Source organism: Lutra lutra, chromosome 2 (genome assembly GCF_902655055.1).
Source record: "Lutra lutra chromosome 2, mLutLut1.2, whole genome shotgun sequence".
Taxonomy (NCBI): domain Eukaryota; kingdom Metazoa; phylum Chordata; class Mammalia; order Carnivora; family Mustelidae; genus Lutra; species Lutra lutra.
Genome location: NC_062279.1, coordinates 136,879,972 through 136,893,952, shown reverse-complemented (window position 1 = coordinate 136,893,952; position 13,981 = coordinate 136,879,972). Strand labels below are relative to the sequence as shown.

The window sequence follows — 13,981 nt, the reverse complement described above, 5'->3', positions numbered from 1 at the left end:
AAAGTGCTTGGAAATCAAAATTTGATCACTCATTAACTACGGATTACCTAATTGCTTTTATTCAAGTGTTTAATCACTAAGGATAGCTAGCTACTCTGAATATTAAAAAAAAAAAAACTAGCTCTCTCTCTTTTTTTTTTTTTAGGTTTTATTTACTTGACAGAAAGAGCACAGAGGGAGAGTGAGTGGGAGAAGCAGACTCCCCACCGAGCAGAGGGCTTCATTCATGGCTTGACCCCAGGACCCTGAGACCATGACCTGAGCCAAAGGCAGACATTTATCTGACTGAGCCACCCAGGCACCCCTCAAAAAACCAGTTCTGAACATTGACTTTGTATTCTTCAAGTGAGAGTATGTGAAATATTAACATACATTTTTTTGGGCAAAGAAGCAGAACATCTGGGACACCAGGGTGGCTCAGTCAGTTGAGTGGCTGCCTTCAGCTGGGGTCATGATCCTAGGGTCTTGCCCCGTGAGGAGCCTGCTTCACCCTCTGCCTCTGCCTGGTACTCTACCTGCCCGTGCTCTCTCTCTCTGACAAATAAATAAATAAATCTTTTAAAAAAAGGAGAAGTAGGACCTCTGAGCAGTGTCTATTCACATAGCAAATGTGCAAATGTGCCTGTAACATGCCAAGAGAACTTGAAACTAGAACTATGATCATGTCCTTTATTTTTTAATTCATGACCATCAGTTCCTGGACATTCCTCTCTACCACCAAACCATTTGCTAAAGGTAATAATTACCATCTTCCTCAGAGGGTTGAAAGGAGAATTAAAAGAGATAATATATGTGCAAGTGCTTAATAAACTATCATGTGCCAAACACATATGAGGGATTATTATAGGAGGAAACGTGCCTTCCAAAATTAATCATTTAGACAATGTGATAAGCATAAATTATTGGTTTCCATATTCGAATCATGACAAATTCCTGTAGCCACCATGAAGCAAGAAATTGAAATCTGGGGGAAGAAACTAATAATTCAGCACGTTTAGTTCATGTGGAAATACTAATTTCACAACCCATACAGGAATGTACAGTATTTAGGAGTTTATATTTAAAGTTTTCGTAACAGTGAATTGCCTAGAGAGTCAACTATTCCTGGGGATTTTCTTACGATTCTGAACATCACCCAGCGCGCTAACGGAAGGCTGACGCTACTCCTCTCCTCATTCCACCTCCCGGAAACTTCCACTACCTTTTCCATTCCTAGGAAAGCTAACGGGGAGTGTGATTTAAAATGGGTTCAGACTACATCCGACATGATGAACCATGTCTATCTTATTCACGATGCAAGTCCCTAAACCATCTCCAGCCTATTCGCCGGAGTTCGGCAGATGATGGTGACTTCTCGATTCCCGATCTCTTTTCTGAGAAGGCGCGTACAGCTAGTTTCTCGGACCCGGGAGAGAGCAACAGAGTCGGGAGACTAGGTTGGGGGAGGAAGAAGCGGGCGAACAACCCGTCCCCACCTCCCGGCGGCACACGGGCGGGGCTGGGCAGGGGTCCGCGCTCCTCCCCGGGGCGGAGCTCGCCCCGGCTCCCCGCGCCTCGCAGCCCGAGCCGGCAGCAGAGTCTGCGGCGCTGCGGGCAGCGGGCGCGATGTATCTCCGCAGGGCGGTCTCCAAGACGCTGGCGCTGCCCCTGAGGGCGCCTCCCGGCCCCGCGCCGCTCCGGAAGGACGGTGAGTACCGCGCCGGCCCCGGCGTCCAAGCCTGAAGAGGACGGGCGTCTCGCGCGCAGATTGGCCGGGGTCCCCGTGCCCGCCGGCACCCGGGAGGTGGAGGGGACAAACCCGGTCCGAGGGCAGAAGCCTGGGATTGGGGCTAGGGGAGAAATGGAGGAAAGTCGCGGGGAGGACGCCCCGAAGTTCTCCGAGCCTTGGATAGTAGGCAACCTTTCTAGAGCGGCTTCGGAATCCGGACTAGCCTTCGTGGGTTCGAATCTTGATTGGGCGAGGGATTTCACCTGTTTTCTTATTTCTAAAATGGGGACAATAATGGTTGTGAGTTTTAATGAGTTAATATGCCGTTAAAAGCGCTTCGAAAAATGGCTGGCTAACTCCCGCGTAGCTTACTCCTTTTATTATTATAGGGACCTGTGCGCTCTCCAACTTCACGAGGAAACAGAGGAACGGGTGGCACGATGGAGCCAGGCAGGGCGCGGGAGGGAGTGCGGGCCCACTAAATGTTGGCTAAATGCCCCCGAGTAAATAAACTTATGGCTTGTCCGGGGCTCCGCAGCCGGAACTCAAGGAACCTTCGAAGCACTTTCGCTGGGGCTGAGCAGAAACCGGGAGCTATCCACCTGTTCCGCTCAGCCGTCCCGGTATCTGTCACCTTTAGATTTGGCGATGCATGGGAAAAGGGATAGTATTCGGAAATTTCCTAAAGGGGGAAGTTGCAGTTCAAGCTGGAAGCTCTTTTTTTTTTTTTTTTTTAATTCTGTTTATTTACGGAGAGAGGGTGAGAGAGAGCATGAGAGGGGAGAAGATCAAAGGGAGAAGCAGACTCCCCGTGGAGCTTGGAGCCCGACGTGGGACTTGATCCTGCAACTGTGGGATCGTGACCTGAGCCGAAGGCAGTCGCTTAACCAACAGAGCCACCCAGGCGCCCAAGCTGGAAGCCTCTTAACTAAAACTTGAAAAATACAAAAGCGCCTACTATAGTGCCTGGAACACTGTAGGGGCTGTGGGCATGCGTGTTTTCCCTCCCTGCTGCGGGCCGGCTTCGCGCTCCGAACTGTGCAGTTCTGCCCCTGCGGCTCCTTCGTAGACCTCCTTCGTCTCCCCTGTCTTTGCCGTCCTGCTTAGCCCAGCGGCTCTTAGACAACCTCTTGGAAAGTTCTTAGTTCTCCCCGCACTTGGCCTCCCTTTCTAAGGCTTGTGAGGTAGTTTAGCCCAGAGCGTGCATTGGAGCCGACAGAGAAAGAAACACTGCCGCGGAAGATTCCATGGGCCAAGTTCCCCCCACCCTCTCGCTTTGATTAGGCCTATGGTGGTGATGGCGGTGGGAGGGAAGGAAGGTCTGTCCAGATAGCTTTATTTTTCTCTTAAAAAGCTGGTAGGAAGCCGTTGCCTCACCGATAACAGAATAAGGCATCTTCGTTTTCCTCGATCTTTATACTGAGTAAGATAGAGCATTTTTTCACTGACGAAGTAGAACCCATTAATTTTAAACTTCGGAAGATAACGAGGCCGTTGTGATTGGGGGTGAGGAGGGGAGAAAGATGAGCCCCCTGACCGTGGCCTTTGGCGTTATCTTCCGCATGCACCATCGGCTTCAGGCACAAACACGCACAAACACACACACCTCTTTTGTAGCGACGCGTTTCAGATAATTTCTTCCCAACTTGGGGTAAAAGAAAAGCAGGTTAGACATTTTAAATCGGTAGTTAGCAATACTGGCTGTAGCAGCCCTGATCTTTCTCTCATTTTCATCTAATTACTTTTTTCGTAGCATTTATTTGTTTATGTATTTTAAAAACTATTATTGACCAGGAATCTGGCTTCAGTCATGGAGATTAATTGACCTTTTTGTTGGTACTTTCTGTTTTGATGAACTGAAGAGTAAAATTTTAGTTGTGCCTCACCAAACTGTGTTCTCAGGCTTTTGCTTTTTAAAAATGTAACTTTTTGATGAGTAAATAATTGGGGTTTGTAATAGATCATTGGAAGGAACGCAGAAAGGCAAAAGAAAGGTCACCTGTAATCCTGCCACTCAGAGAATATCACCATTTACATTTTAGTATATATAATGTTCCAGAACTTTCTTCCTCTTGCATTTTATTCTTGTGCACATTGCTTCCACAAACGGAGATAGCCCTCTATAGATTATTTTGCTATAAATTTGCATTTACTATATTGTAAATATTTTCTCAGGCAAGCAAATATTCTCCTGCAAAACTTCTAATATCTATTTCACATTACATCGATATGCTCAAATTTAATTTTTATTAAATATTTATTTCCCATTTCATTGCTCTTTTATTTTTATTTAAGATTTTTTTTAAAATTTATTTGACAGAGATCACAAGTAGGCAGAGAGGCAGACAGAGAGAGAGGGGGAAACAGGCTACCCACTGAGCAGCGAGCTGGATGTGGAGCTCCATCCCAGGACCCTGGGATCATGACCTGAGTCGAAGGCAGAGGCTTTAACCCACTGAGCCACCCAGGCGCCCCTCATTGCTCTTTTAATTGTCATAATTGTATTTGTGTTTAAGTCTTTACTTACATCTCTGATGATTTTCTTTATTGCTTCCTATTTAAAATAATCTTTTTGATATTTATGTCTGGTTGACAACTACAGAAGCTATATATTCCCTGTTTAGTAACAGATGTACTTTTAAACCAACAAAAGCCCCACTACAGGTCAAAGCCAACCTCTTAAGATAACCTCTTTGGCTACATTGGTGCGGAAAAAGTATTTTTTCCAAGAGATGATTGTTTATATATAAACTGAAAACAGGAAGTCTTTCCAGTATTGCTAATACAAAGATTTGTAATTAGGGCAACTGCAAATCAAAACTTCTCCCCAGTCCTCATGCACACCCTGTGTGTCAGGCCACATCCGATTACTTTGCACTTTTTTAGCTCTCCTGACCTTGCATGTGTTGTGCCTTTTGCTTCTGGTGCAATTTTCTCTCCCTTATTCATCTGACAGTCTCCTCTACTTTCCTTCAAAACCCAGGTGATGTCTCTTTAATTATGACAGGTCCTTTAAGGTTTTTCACTGAATTTTCATGCTGTTGTTGCAACTTCTGCTTGCTTCTGTTCCAGCATTTGTCGCACTGCATTTCAGTTATTTGTGCATTTCTTCCCTCCTTCAACTATGTGAGCTACATGAGGCTCAGGACCTTGTATGTCTTGTTCAAATTCTATCCTTAATGATTCTGATAAGACCATAGTAGGTGTTCATAGTAGGCGCTCAACCCTTTTTTGTTGAGTGAATAAATTAATGTTTCTACTTTTTTGTATCTTGAAAATAAAGAATTTGAGCTATATGAACTTTAAGCTTTTTCTATCTCTGAGTCTATTATTAAAAATTTCAATCCGAGGGCGTATGACATTTACAAGTTTTCTGTATTTAGACGTAATAATACAGTACTCTATTTCTATTGGTTTGTACAGAATTGTACTTCTCCTTCATACATGACCATGTTGTAACATCTTGTCCTAAACAAGCTTATATCTGCTCATCTTTAAAGGCTTTTGTTAGAAAAATTAAGATTTCTGTCTACATAGGATATTTGTATTATAGATTTGTAGAAATGCGTTGGGCTTCAACCTGTTTTACTTAACATGTAAGTTTCAGTTCAGATATATTTAATTCAATTTTTGTAAAGATAATCTTTTCCACTGAAGTAGTGGAGTACATACAGCAAATGGATTTCTTTTGCATCTTGTTGGACTGTTAAAACTGTTCAGTGCTTTTGTCATTTCTCCTTACTCACGCCTGCACTCTTTCCAAGAAAAGCATGATGCTAAGCACGAAGGTGACAGGTTTCATAAGTACTTATCAAATGAGATTGGGAAAATGTCAAATGGAATTATTACCCTACCTTGTGATATTGTATTCCCTTAAGCTAAAAATCACTTGATGTTAATAGTTCACCGAAGGGGAAATTTTTTTAAAGGTATAATTATTTTAAATAGTTTTGCTTAAGTGGTAGAGCTAACTGTGTTTCAACTTGTTTTCCTAGCATCTCTTCGCTGGATGTCATCTAATAAATGGTTTGGATCATCTGGATCAAATATGATCTATTATCTGGTTGTAGGTGTCACGGTCAGTGCTGGTGGATATTATGTAAGTGTTTAAATAATCATGATGTTCAGGAATTCATATATTTCATGACCTATGTAAAACTCAAAACATTATCAAAGTCAGGACATGAGATTAATTAAATATACAAGATGGTGGGAAATCAACATTTCTTACACAATATACACTGCCAAATACAGGTGACTTCCAGTAAAAATGACATTATTAGGGGCACCTGAGTGGCTCAGTTGGTTAAATGACTGCCTTTGGCTCAGATCATGATCCTGGAGTCCTGGGTTTGAGACCTGCCGGCTCCCTGCTGGGCAGGGAGTATGTTTCTCCCTTTGACCCTCCTCCCTCTCATGCTCTCACTCTCTCTCTAAAATAAATAAAATCTTTTTAAAAATGATGTTATTATAAATAGTAATAGTCGACCTATGAGTGTTTATCATATGACAGACTCATGGCTCATTTAATAATTACAGCAGTTCTATAAGGTAGGTACTATTATTAACATTTAAACAAGAACCGTTTTGAAAGATTAACTTAATAGACTATTTTTTTTAAAGATTTTATTTATTTATTTGAGAGAGCAAAAAAACACCAGTAGTGGGGAGGGGATAAGGGAGAGGGAAAAACAAGCTCCCTACCGAGCAGGGATCCTGATGTGGGGCTTCATCCCAGGACCCCAGGATCAGGACCTGAGCTTAGCTGACTGAGCCACCAGGTGTCCAATAGACTATTTTTTTTTTTTTAGAGCATTTTAGGTTTATAGAAAAATCAGCAGAAAGTATAGAGTTCTCATATCTCCTCTCAATACTCCATCAACAACCTCACATTAGTGTGGTACATTTGTTACAACTGATGAGTCAATATCAATACATTTTAACTAATTAAAGTCTATAGTGTACCTTAGGGTTCATGGGTTTGGACAAATGTATAACAATATATCCATTATAGTATCATATGGAATAGTTTCAGTGCCCTAAAAATTCCCTGTGTTCCATGTATTCACTCTTCCCTCCCCAAGTCTTTGTACTGTCTCCATGGTTTTTATTAGTTTTATATATCTTTGTATACATTCATTATTTTAAAATGGTAATATTTATTCATATATTTTTAAAAATTCAAAATAGACATATGCAAAGTTAAAAGAATGTTTTACCCACTCCTTCCAGGTAATCACCGAAAAATGAAGCTTTTGATAGTATGATTTTGGAGCTAAAGAGATTAAATATTTGTTCATTAAATAAGTAATAATAAGTCTATTGAATCATTTCCCATTTTGTCATAAACTTTCTAAATCAAAATTTAATCTTCATTATGAACAAAAGGAAAATAAATATAAAATTTTCGGAAACCCTAAGAGTACACAAGGGTCACTACATTTTGGTTTGACCCTACAGAGATATGCATAAAGGGACTTTTAGGCATAACTAGGAGCAGTTTGTATGTAGATGGCCAAACCAAAATAACTTATCCTAATCTTCAGAATTTTGAGAGCCTCAAGAAACCAGAAACTTCAAATATGTCACATATATTATCGTCCTCCACTGATCCACCAGCTTTCACTCATACCCAGATTCCTTTCCTTCTACCATCTACTGCTTAATGTTGAATTCACTGCCCAGAGCTACTATTGTTGGAAGTAGGCCATTGGAGAAACAGAGATTAAACTGGGCCATGTGATTTTAGGGGGAACTGGATAGATGGAATTTCATCTGGAACTCACTATGCCTATAATTATGCTTATTAGTACCAGACATGAATCTCTCCAGTCCAATCTGTCTTTGCAAGAGCAATTGTAAACAGGAAGGTTATAAAATGACTGTCCTTTGAGCCCTTTCTGGCCTTGTTCTCTCTCAATGGGAGCGGGAGTTGGACAAAGCATGAGCTCCAAGTCCCTTTCCACCTCTAAGAATGTGTGGTTTGACTCTCGAATGTAAGAAGCTTCAATTCCCAAGAATCTTAGGCTCTTGTTAGGAGGAAATGCAGAATGTGAGACACTTGAAAACCTGTATTCAAGTCCCCCCCCCTTCCCTTTGTCCTATACTAAAATAAGTTTTATACTAGATTTATCTGAATGGAATCCAGAGATGGTCACCAGCCAGTCTTTCATTTTCACGTAAAATCTTCTACAATAAGGGCCTCTTAGACTCTGAGGCAGGCCCAGGTCATATCAGTTTTTTGAAGATCTGAGATGTTTGTGAGATATTTTAAACACTTACATATAATGAGTGATATCATTTGGAAATAACTTTTGAAGTCTAGATTTGAGGCTGTGCAAAGGCCTCTTCTGATAGGCCTTTTTTCTACTCTGTGTATGACCACCTTTGATTTGGAAAACTAAATTCTCTCGGCTACACGTGAGTGTGAATCATTCCAATATCCTCATCTCTTCGATTCTGCCTGAACTAGCCTTTCTTCTCATCTTGTGTTTTAGTCCCTTGAACAAAAAAAAAGTATGTTCCTTGGGCTGTAATTGCTGGGATGGCCATTTCAGGAACGTGAACCTCTCTCCAGGCTCAGCTTTCGTGTACTGAGTGTGGAGCATGTCGACTCAGCATAGTGGTTTAAGGTCTCAGGAGCTCCCACCCAGCCAGGAAAGTATCCCCTGCTCTCATCCAGATTGGTGACCATCATTCCTGCTGACCCTTTGAAACCCAGATAATTCAAGCCTGAATTCACCAAACTCTGCCGGATTTGTTAGGGCCACTTTGGTATCATTTCCACCCCTGAGGTTATAGATTTTCCATTTTCACAGTCTAATTCTAACATGCTCTAAAATGGTTTGTAATTTGCAAAGTATAATTTTTAATAAGATACGTGGGTTTTGGTTATTAAAAATTTAGAGAACACATATATAAAATGCAAATTTTAAAAATCCATAATCCTACTGCTAAGCTTTATTCCTGATTCTGTTTCTGAAATAACCGATGGTCAGGTCATAGTTCTGCTTTTAAGGAAAAACCCTAGCTTACTTAAGGAATCTTCATTAGGGGCTACAAATATGCTGTTTTGGAAGATTTTTTTCAAACTTTTGGTTACGAGATGGTTGAGTTTTACATGCGGTCATGAGAGCTAATACAGAGAGATCTCACAGAGTCTTCGCCTCATTTCTTCTGGTGATTAACATCTTTTATCGTGATAACCCAGTATCACAACCAGGAAGTGGACATGGATAAAATCCACTGTCCTTATTCATATTTCACCACTTTCACTTGCACTTTGTGTGTGTGCGCAAGTGCGCGCACATGCACACACGCATGTGTATTTCATTCCAGGCCGTTGTGTCACGTGTAGATTCATGTATTCACTACTGTTGTCAGGACATAGGATCCCTTGTGTAGTCCTTTATAATTGCCCTCAGTCTTTTTTGTCCTCTCCTCCCTTCTTCTTAGCCCTGGCAACCACAAATCTGTTCTCTAGGTATACAACTTTCCATTTCAAGAATGTTACATAAATGGAATCATGAGGTATACAGCCTTTTGAGACTGGCTTTTTTCACTCAGCATAATTACTTGGAGATTCATCCAAATTGTTATACCTGTATTGAGAGTTCATTCCTTTTTAATCCTGAGTAGCATTCCAAGTTATGGGTGTACCACAGTTTGCTTAACCGTTCACCTGTTGTAGGAACCCCCCCCCCCCCCCCCCCCCGCCCCGGCCAGATTCCAGCTTTTGGCTGTTACAAATAAAGCAACCATGAACATTTGTGTACAGGTTTTTGTGTGCACATAAGTTGCCATTTCTCTGGGATAAATGCCAGGGGATATCTCTAAATGCTTGTCAGAGTATTTTGGTTCTAGCATGATTTGTTTTTCCTTCTTTGTCTTCATCTTTGTATCTGCCGTGTGTTTTTCTGTTATCTTTGACTCCTGTTAGAGCATTTGTTTCTTTCCTTTGTAAAGTGTTCCACTTAGTAGCAAAAATTTCCAAAGGAGAAGCAAAAGCGTGCTGGTGTACATTGGTTTCTCTTCTTTGAATTATATAAAGCTTTGAAATTGGCATGTTGAATTTTAGAGCTCAAGAAAGAAACTTAAGCACACATTTACTTTCAGACTTACAGGACGATCACATCAGAGCAAGCCAAACACACGGAACGTGTAACAAATTTGAGAGAAAAAAACAAAGCAGAGTTACATCCACTTCAAGGTAAAGTGGATTTATGATTTTTTTCCCTTGAGACACTGATTTCCATGATCTTAGTCTAGCTATGAACACTATTTGCTTTCGGCTTCTTTACTAACTTGACAGAATGGCTTTGGGCAGAAGTTCATTCAGAAAGGGAAAGCCAACCAGAACCTAAAGAATATTGTTATATGTTTTGGATGAGTGCATTAGATAAATGAAACGTTTTACATTTGTACTGCTGACCAGTGACTTTGAATCTTTGTTTGATAATATTACTTTTCCCCTACTCGGGCTTCCATTCAGGTGGGCATAATTTTAGTATCTGTCTCTCTCAGCAGCTCATTTCCCTCATTATTTTTTTTTTTTTTTAAGATTTTATTTATTTGTCAGAGGGAGAGAGGAGAGAGAGCAAGCACAGGCAGACAGAATGGCAGGCAGAGGCAGAGGGAGAAGCAGGCTCCCTGACGAGCAAGGAGCCCGATGTGGGACTCGATCCCAGGACGCTGGGATCATGACCTGAGCCGAAGGCAGCTGCTTAACCAACTGAGCCACCCAGGCGTCCCCCCTCATTATTTTTTTTTTAATCATTAAACTAATTTTTGTTTCGGTTTTGGCTAAAATTGCCCGTGTGTCTTTGCCCAAAGTTCACTTGACATTAGTACAATCAATCATGTCTATTAAGTCCCTGAGTTGATCTGATGATAAAATGGCAACTACTAGAACACAAACTTTACATTTTCACCCTAATGTATATTTTTTGCCTTAAACTGCTTGCTTTGAATACTTTTTTCATCTCAATTATAATGCCATTATTAGGGGCGCCTGGGTGGCTCAGTGGGTTGGGGCCTCTGCCTTCGGCTCAGGTCATGGTCCCAGGGTTGTGGGATCGAGCCCCGCATCGGGCTCTCTGCTCAGCAGGGAGCCTGCTTCCCTTCCTCTCTCTCTGCCTGCCTCTGCCTACTTGTGATCTCTGTCTGTCAGGTAAATAAATGAAATCTTTAAAAAAAAAATAATGCCATTATTATCGATTACTATGATCACTATTTAGGGACAGATACTACCTACTTATGAACCAATTTTAACCTTTTAGTCATGACAATATTAAGAAATGGAATATTATCAATAAATATTACTGAATAGAATCACGAGAAAGCTAATTGTAATAATAATAAAACTCAGCATTTCCATAACACTATTTATTTATTTATTTATTTGGGGGGGTGGTCAGAGGGAGAGAGAGAATCCCAAACAGACTCCCCGATAAGCCTGGAGCCCACTGAGGGGCTTAATCTCACAACCCTGAGATCATGACCTGAGCCAAAACCAAGAATTGGGTGCTTAACCTACTGAGCCACCCAGGTGCCTGGTACTTTTTTTTTTTTTTTTTAAGATTTTATTTATTTAGGGCGCCTGGGTGGCTCAGTGGGTTAAAGCTTCTGCCTTCTGCTCAGGTCATGATTCCAGGGTCTTGGGATGGAGCCCCGCATCGGGCCCTCTGCTCAGCAGGGAGCCTGCTTCCTCCTCTCTCTCTGCCGGCCTCTCTGCCTACTTGTAATCTCTGTCAAATAAATAAATAAAATCTTTAAAGAAAAAAAAAGATTTTATTTGTTTATTTATTTATTTGAGAGAGTTAGAGAGCACTGAACAGGGAGCCCAAAGTGGGGCTCGATCCCAGGACTCTGGGATCATGACCTGAGCCAAAGGCGGATACCTAACCAACTGAACAACCCAGACCCCTCTGCACTTTTGGTTTTAAACCCCTTGTCATACCATAATTTTAGTCAGTCCTCACAATAGCTCTTTGAGGCAGATATTATCGATTTCCCCATTTTACAGATGATAAAACTGAGATTGAAAGAGGATAGTGATTGCTCAGTCATCAACTAGTAAGATGGCTGTTTTTCCATGCTACTTCACATGAAAGGTTGGCTGTTTATTTTCATGTTCCTTGTATTTAAATAAATAATTTTTGTAAATTTTTAAAAGTTTAGCAGGTTCAAAAGGGTTATGAAAAAGTAGATGCCCATTTTCCCTCCCCAGAGCGAATCAATAATACCAGCTTCTTTGTATCCTCCTAGAGAGTCTATGCTAAGAGAAACTATCTGGGTATACCTTACCTCCTTTTGTCCTAGCACAAATAGTACCATTCGGTATACATTGCTCTTTTTCTTGCTTTTTTCATTTAACAGGCTACCCTGAAGAGCATTTCATATCAGTACAGATAGCTTTGTCTCATTTTTTAAAAATGACTGCGCGGCCGGGGGGCGGGGGGGGGGGGTGGCGCCTGGGTGACTATGGGTAAAGGCCTCTGCCTTCGGCTGGGGTCATGATCTCAGGGTTTTGGAATCGAGCCCCAAATCGGGCTCTCTGCTCAGCAGGGAGCCTGCTTCCCTGTCTCTCTCTGCCTGCCTCTGCCTACTTGTGATCTCTCTCTCTCTCTCTCTCTCTCTGTGTCAAATAAATAAGAATATTAAAAAAAAAAATGACTTCGCGGACCTCCGCTGTGTTCCCATGCTCTTTAAATTAACCCTTTGGTTAATGGACTAAATCTTAAAGGTGAAAAAGAGAACGTGGCGGGAGCGGAGAAAGCAAGTTCAGACGTGTGTGAAGTGTCTGCCCGGGAAGCCCTGGAGGTAGATGCGGAAGATAGTCCAGATGTTACAGCTGCAGCGGTAGAAGAGGCTTCAGCCTGTCCCGGGGATGTGGAGGACACTGCCGGGGAGCCCGACGCGGTCAGTGCTAAAGTGGGGGCAGAGGCGACAGAGGCCGCGCTGGGCACCACCGCAGAAGCCAGCGCCGAAGCGCCCCCAGAGGTTCAGAGTGCAGCTCTGGATGGAGCTGTTGCCGGAAATGATGATAAAGGGACAGCAGACAAGGAAAGCGCTGGTGGAAATGCTGAACGAGAAGAGAGTCCTCCCGTTGAATCAGAATCCTCTGCTGGGGATGATTTACAGGAGCAAGCCAGCGTTGGTTCCGACGCCCATGCCCCGGCTCAAGGCTAATCTCTTGCTGACCGACCCTTTAGCCAAAAAAATGCCATCGTGTCTGATAGGTGCTTTTGTAGTTTCAGTCATCATAGTTTTAGGACAGGCTTCTTTGCTAGAAAACTTGAAGATTTCTGGTATCTACTGATAGACTTGGGGATTGGGAGACTTGAGATTTTATGGGTGTGAATAGTTTCCTGCTCTCTGAGATCAGAATATGACATTTCAGTAAAGAGCTCACGGAGTTCCATCTTTGTATTTCAGTTTTATATCATAGGAATTGAGCTTTCTGTACAATCTGCATTCACTTTAATTTTGCTATACCTGTACCTTAATGTATGTTAATCTAGATTCTTGAGTTTTGATTTGAACTCATTTAAATAAAGTTGGAAAGTCATTAGTGCTTCTGTTTTTATTCACTAATTCTAATGTATAAATAATCTATAGTCTATAGTATTAAAGATCATGTATAATATAAAATATAGGTTATAATATTTATTGTAGATTAACATACACACAGCATCGCATGAACAATGAAAAAAAAAACATTTTGGAGCACCTGGGTGGCTCAGTGGGTTGAGCCTCTGCCTTTGTCTCAGGTCATGATCTCAGGGTCCTGGGATCCAGCCCTGCATGGGGCTTTCTGCTCAGCGGGGAGCCTGCTTCCCCTTCTCCCTCTGCCTGCCTCTCTGCCTACTTGTGACCTCTCTCTCTCTCTCTCTCTCTGTTAAATAAATAAATAATTTTTTAAAAAAAAGATTTATTTATTTATTTTAGAGAGAGAGAGAGAGAACGAGGGCAGGGCAGGGGGAGGGGAAGGGCAGAGGGAGAGAGAGAATCTCAAGCAGACTTCCCGCTGAGCACAGAGCCCTACCTGGGGCCGGATCCCTCAACACCCAGATCACGACATGAGCTGAAACCAAGTGTCACATGCTTAACTGACTGAGGCACCCAGGTTCCCCTAGTTCTCATTACTTTTTACGGTTGCGTGGAGCTACATGTGTGGGTACTATGATTTACTCAACAGTCTCCTACTGATGGACATTTGAGTTGTTTCTCTTATTTGCAATCACAAATACTGCTGCATTGAATAAGCTTCTG

General features: G+C 42.0%; 1 protein-coding gene across 2 annotated transcripts; it reads left to right on the top strand.

Annotated features, from left to right (window-relative positions):
- Positions 1-1,537: 1,537 nt before the first annotated feature.
- On the top strand, positions 1,538-13,277 carry MGARP (mitochondria localized glutamic acid rich protein). 2 transcript variants are annotated; one of them, XM_047718474.1, is made up of 4 exons: positions 1,538-1,687; positions 5,704-5,786; positions 9,824-9,917; positions 12,453-13,277. In XM_047718474.1, the coding sequence occupies exons 1-4, from the start codon at positions 1,606-1,608 to the stop codon at positions 12,896-12,898; spliced, it is 705 nt and encodes a 234-aa protein (XP_047574430.1). In that variant the 5' UTR covers positions 1,538-1,605; the 3' UTR covers positions 12,899-13,277. The 2 variants fall into 2 exon arrangements, with proteins under 2 accessions (XP_047574430.1, XP_047574429.1); XM_047718473.1 differs by having other exon boundaries at positions 5,704-5,807.
- The last annotated feature ends 704 nt before the right edge of the window (positions 13,278-13,981 follow it).

Bases quoted from the DNA above. Each gene is read 5' to 3' on its own strand.
- MGARP (XM_047718473.1), top strand. From the start codon at position 1,606: ATGTATCTCCGCAGGGCGGTCTCCAAGACGCTGGCGCTGCCCCTGAGG. The intron at 5,808-9,823 runs GTAAGTGTTTAA...ATTTACTTTCAG, and splicing joins TCAGTGCTGGTGGATATTAT to ACTTACAGGACGATCACATC. The intron at 9,918-12,452 runs GTAAAGTGGATT...TAAATCTTAAAG, and splicing joins AGAGTTACATCCACTTCAAG to GTGAAAAAGAGAACGTGGCG.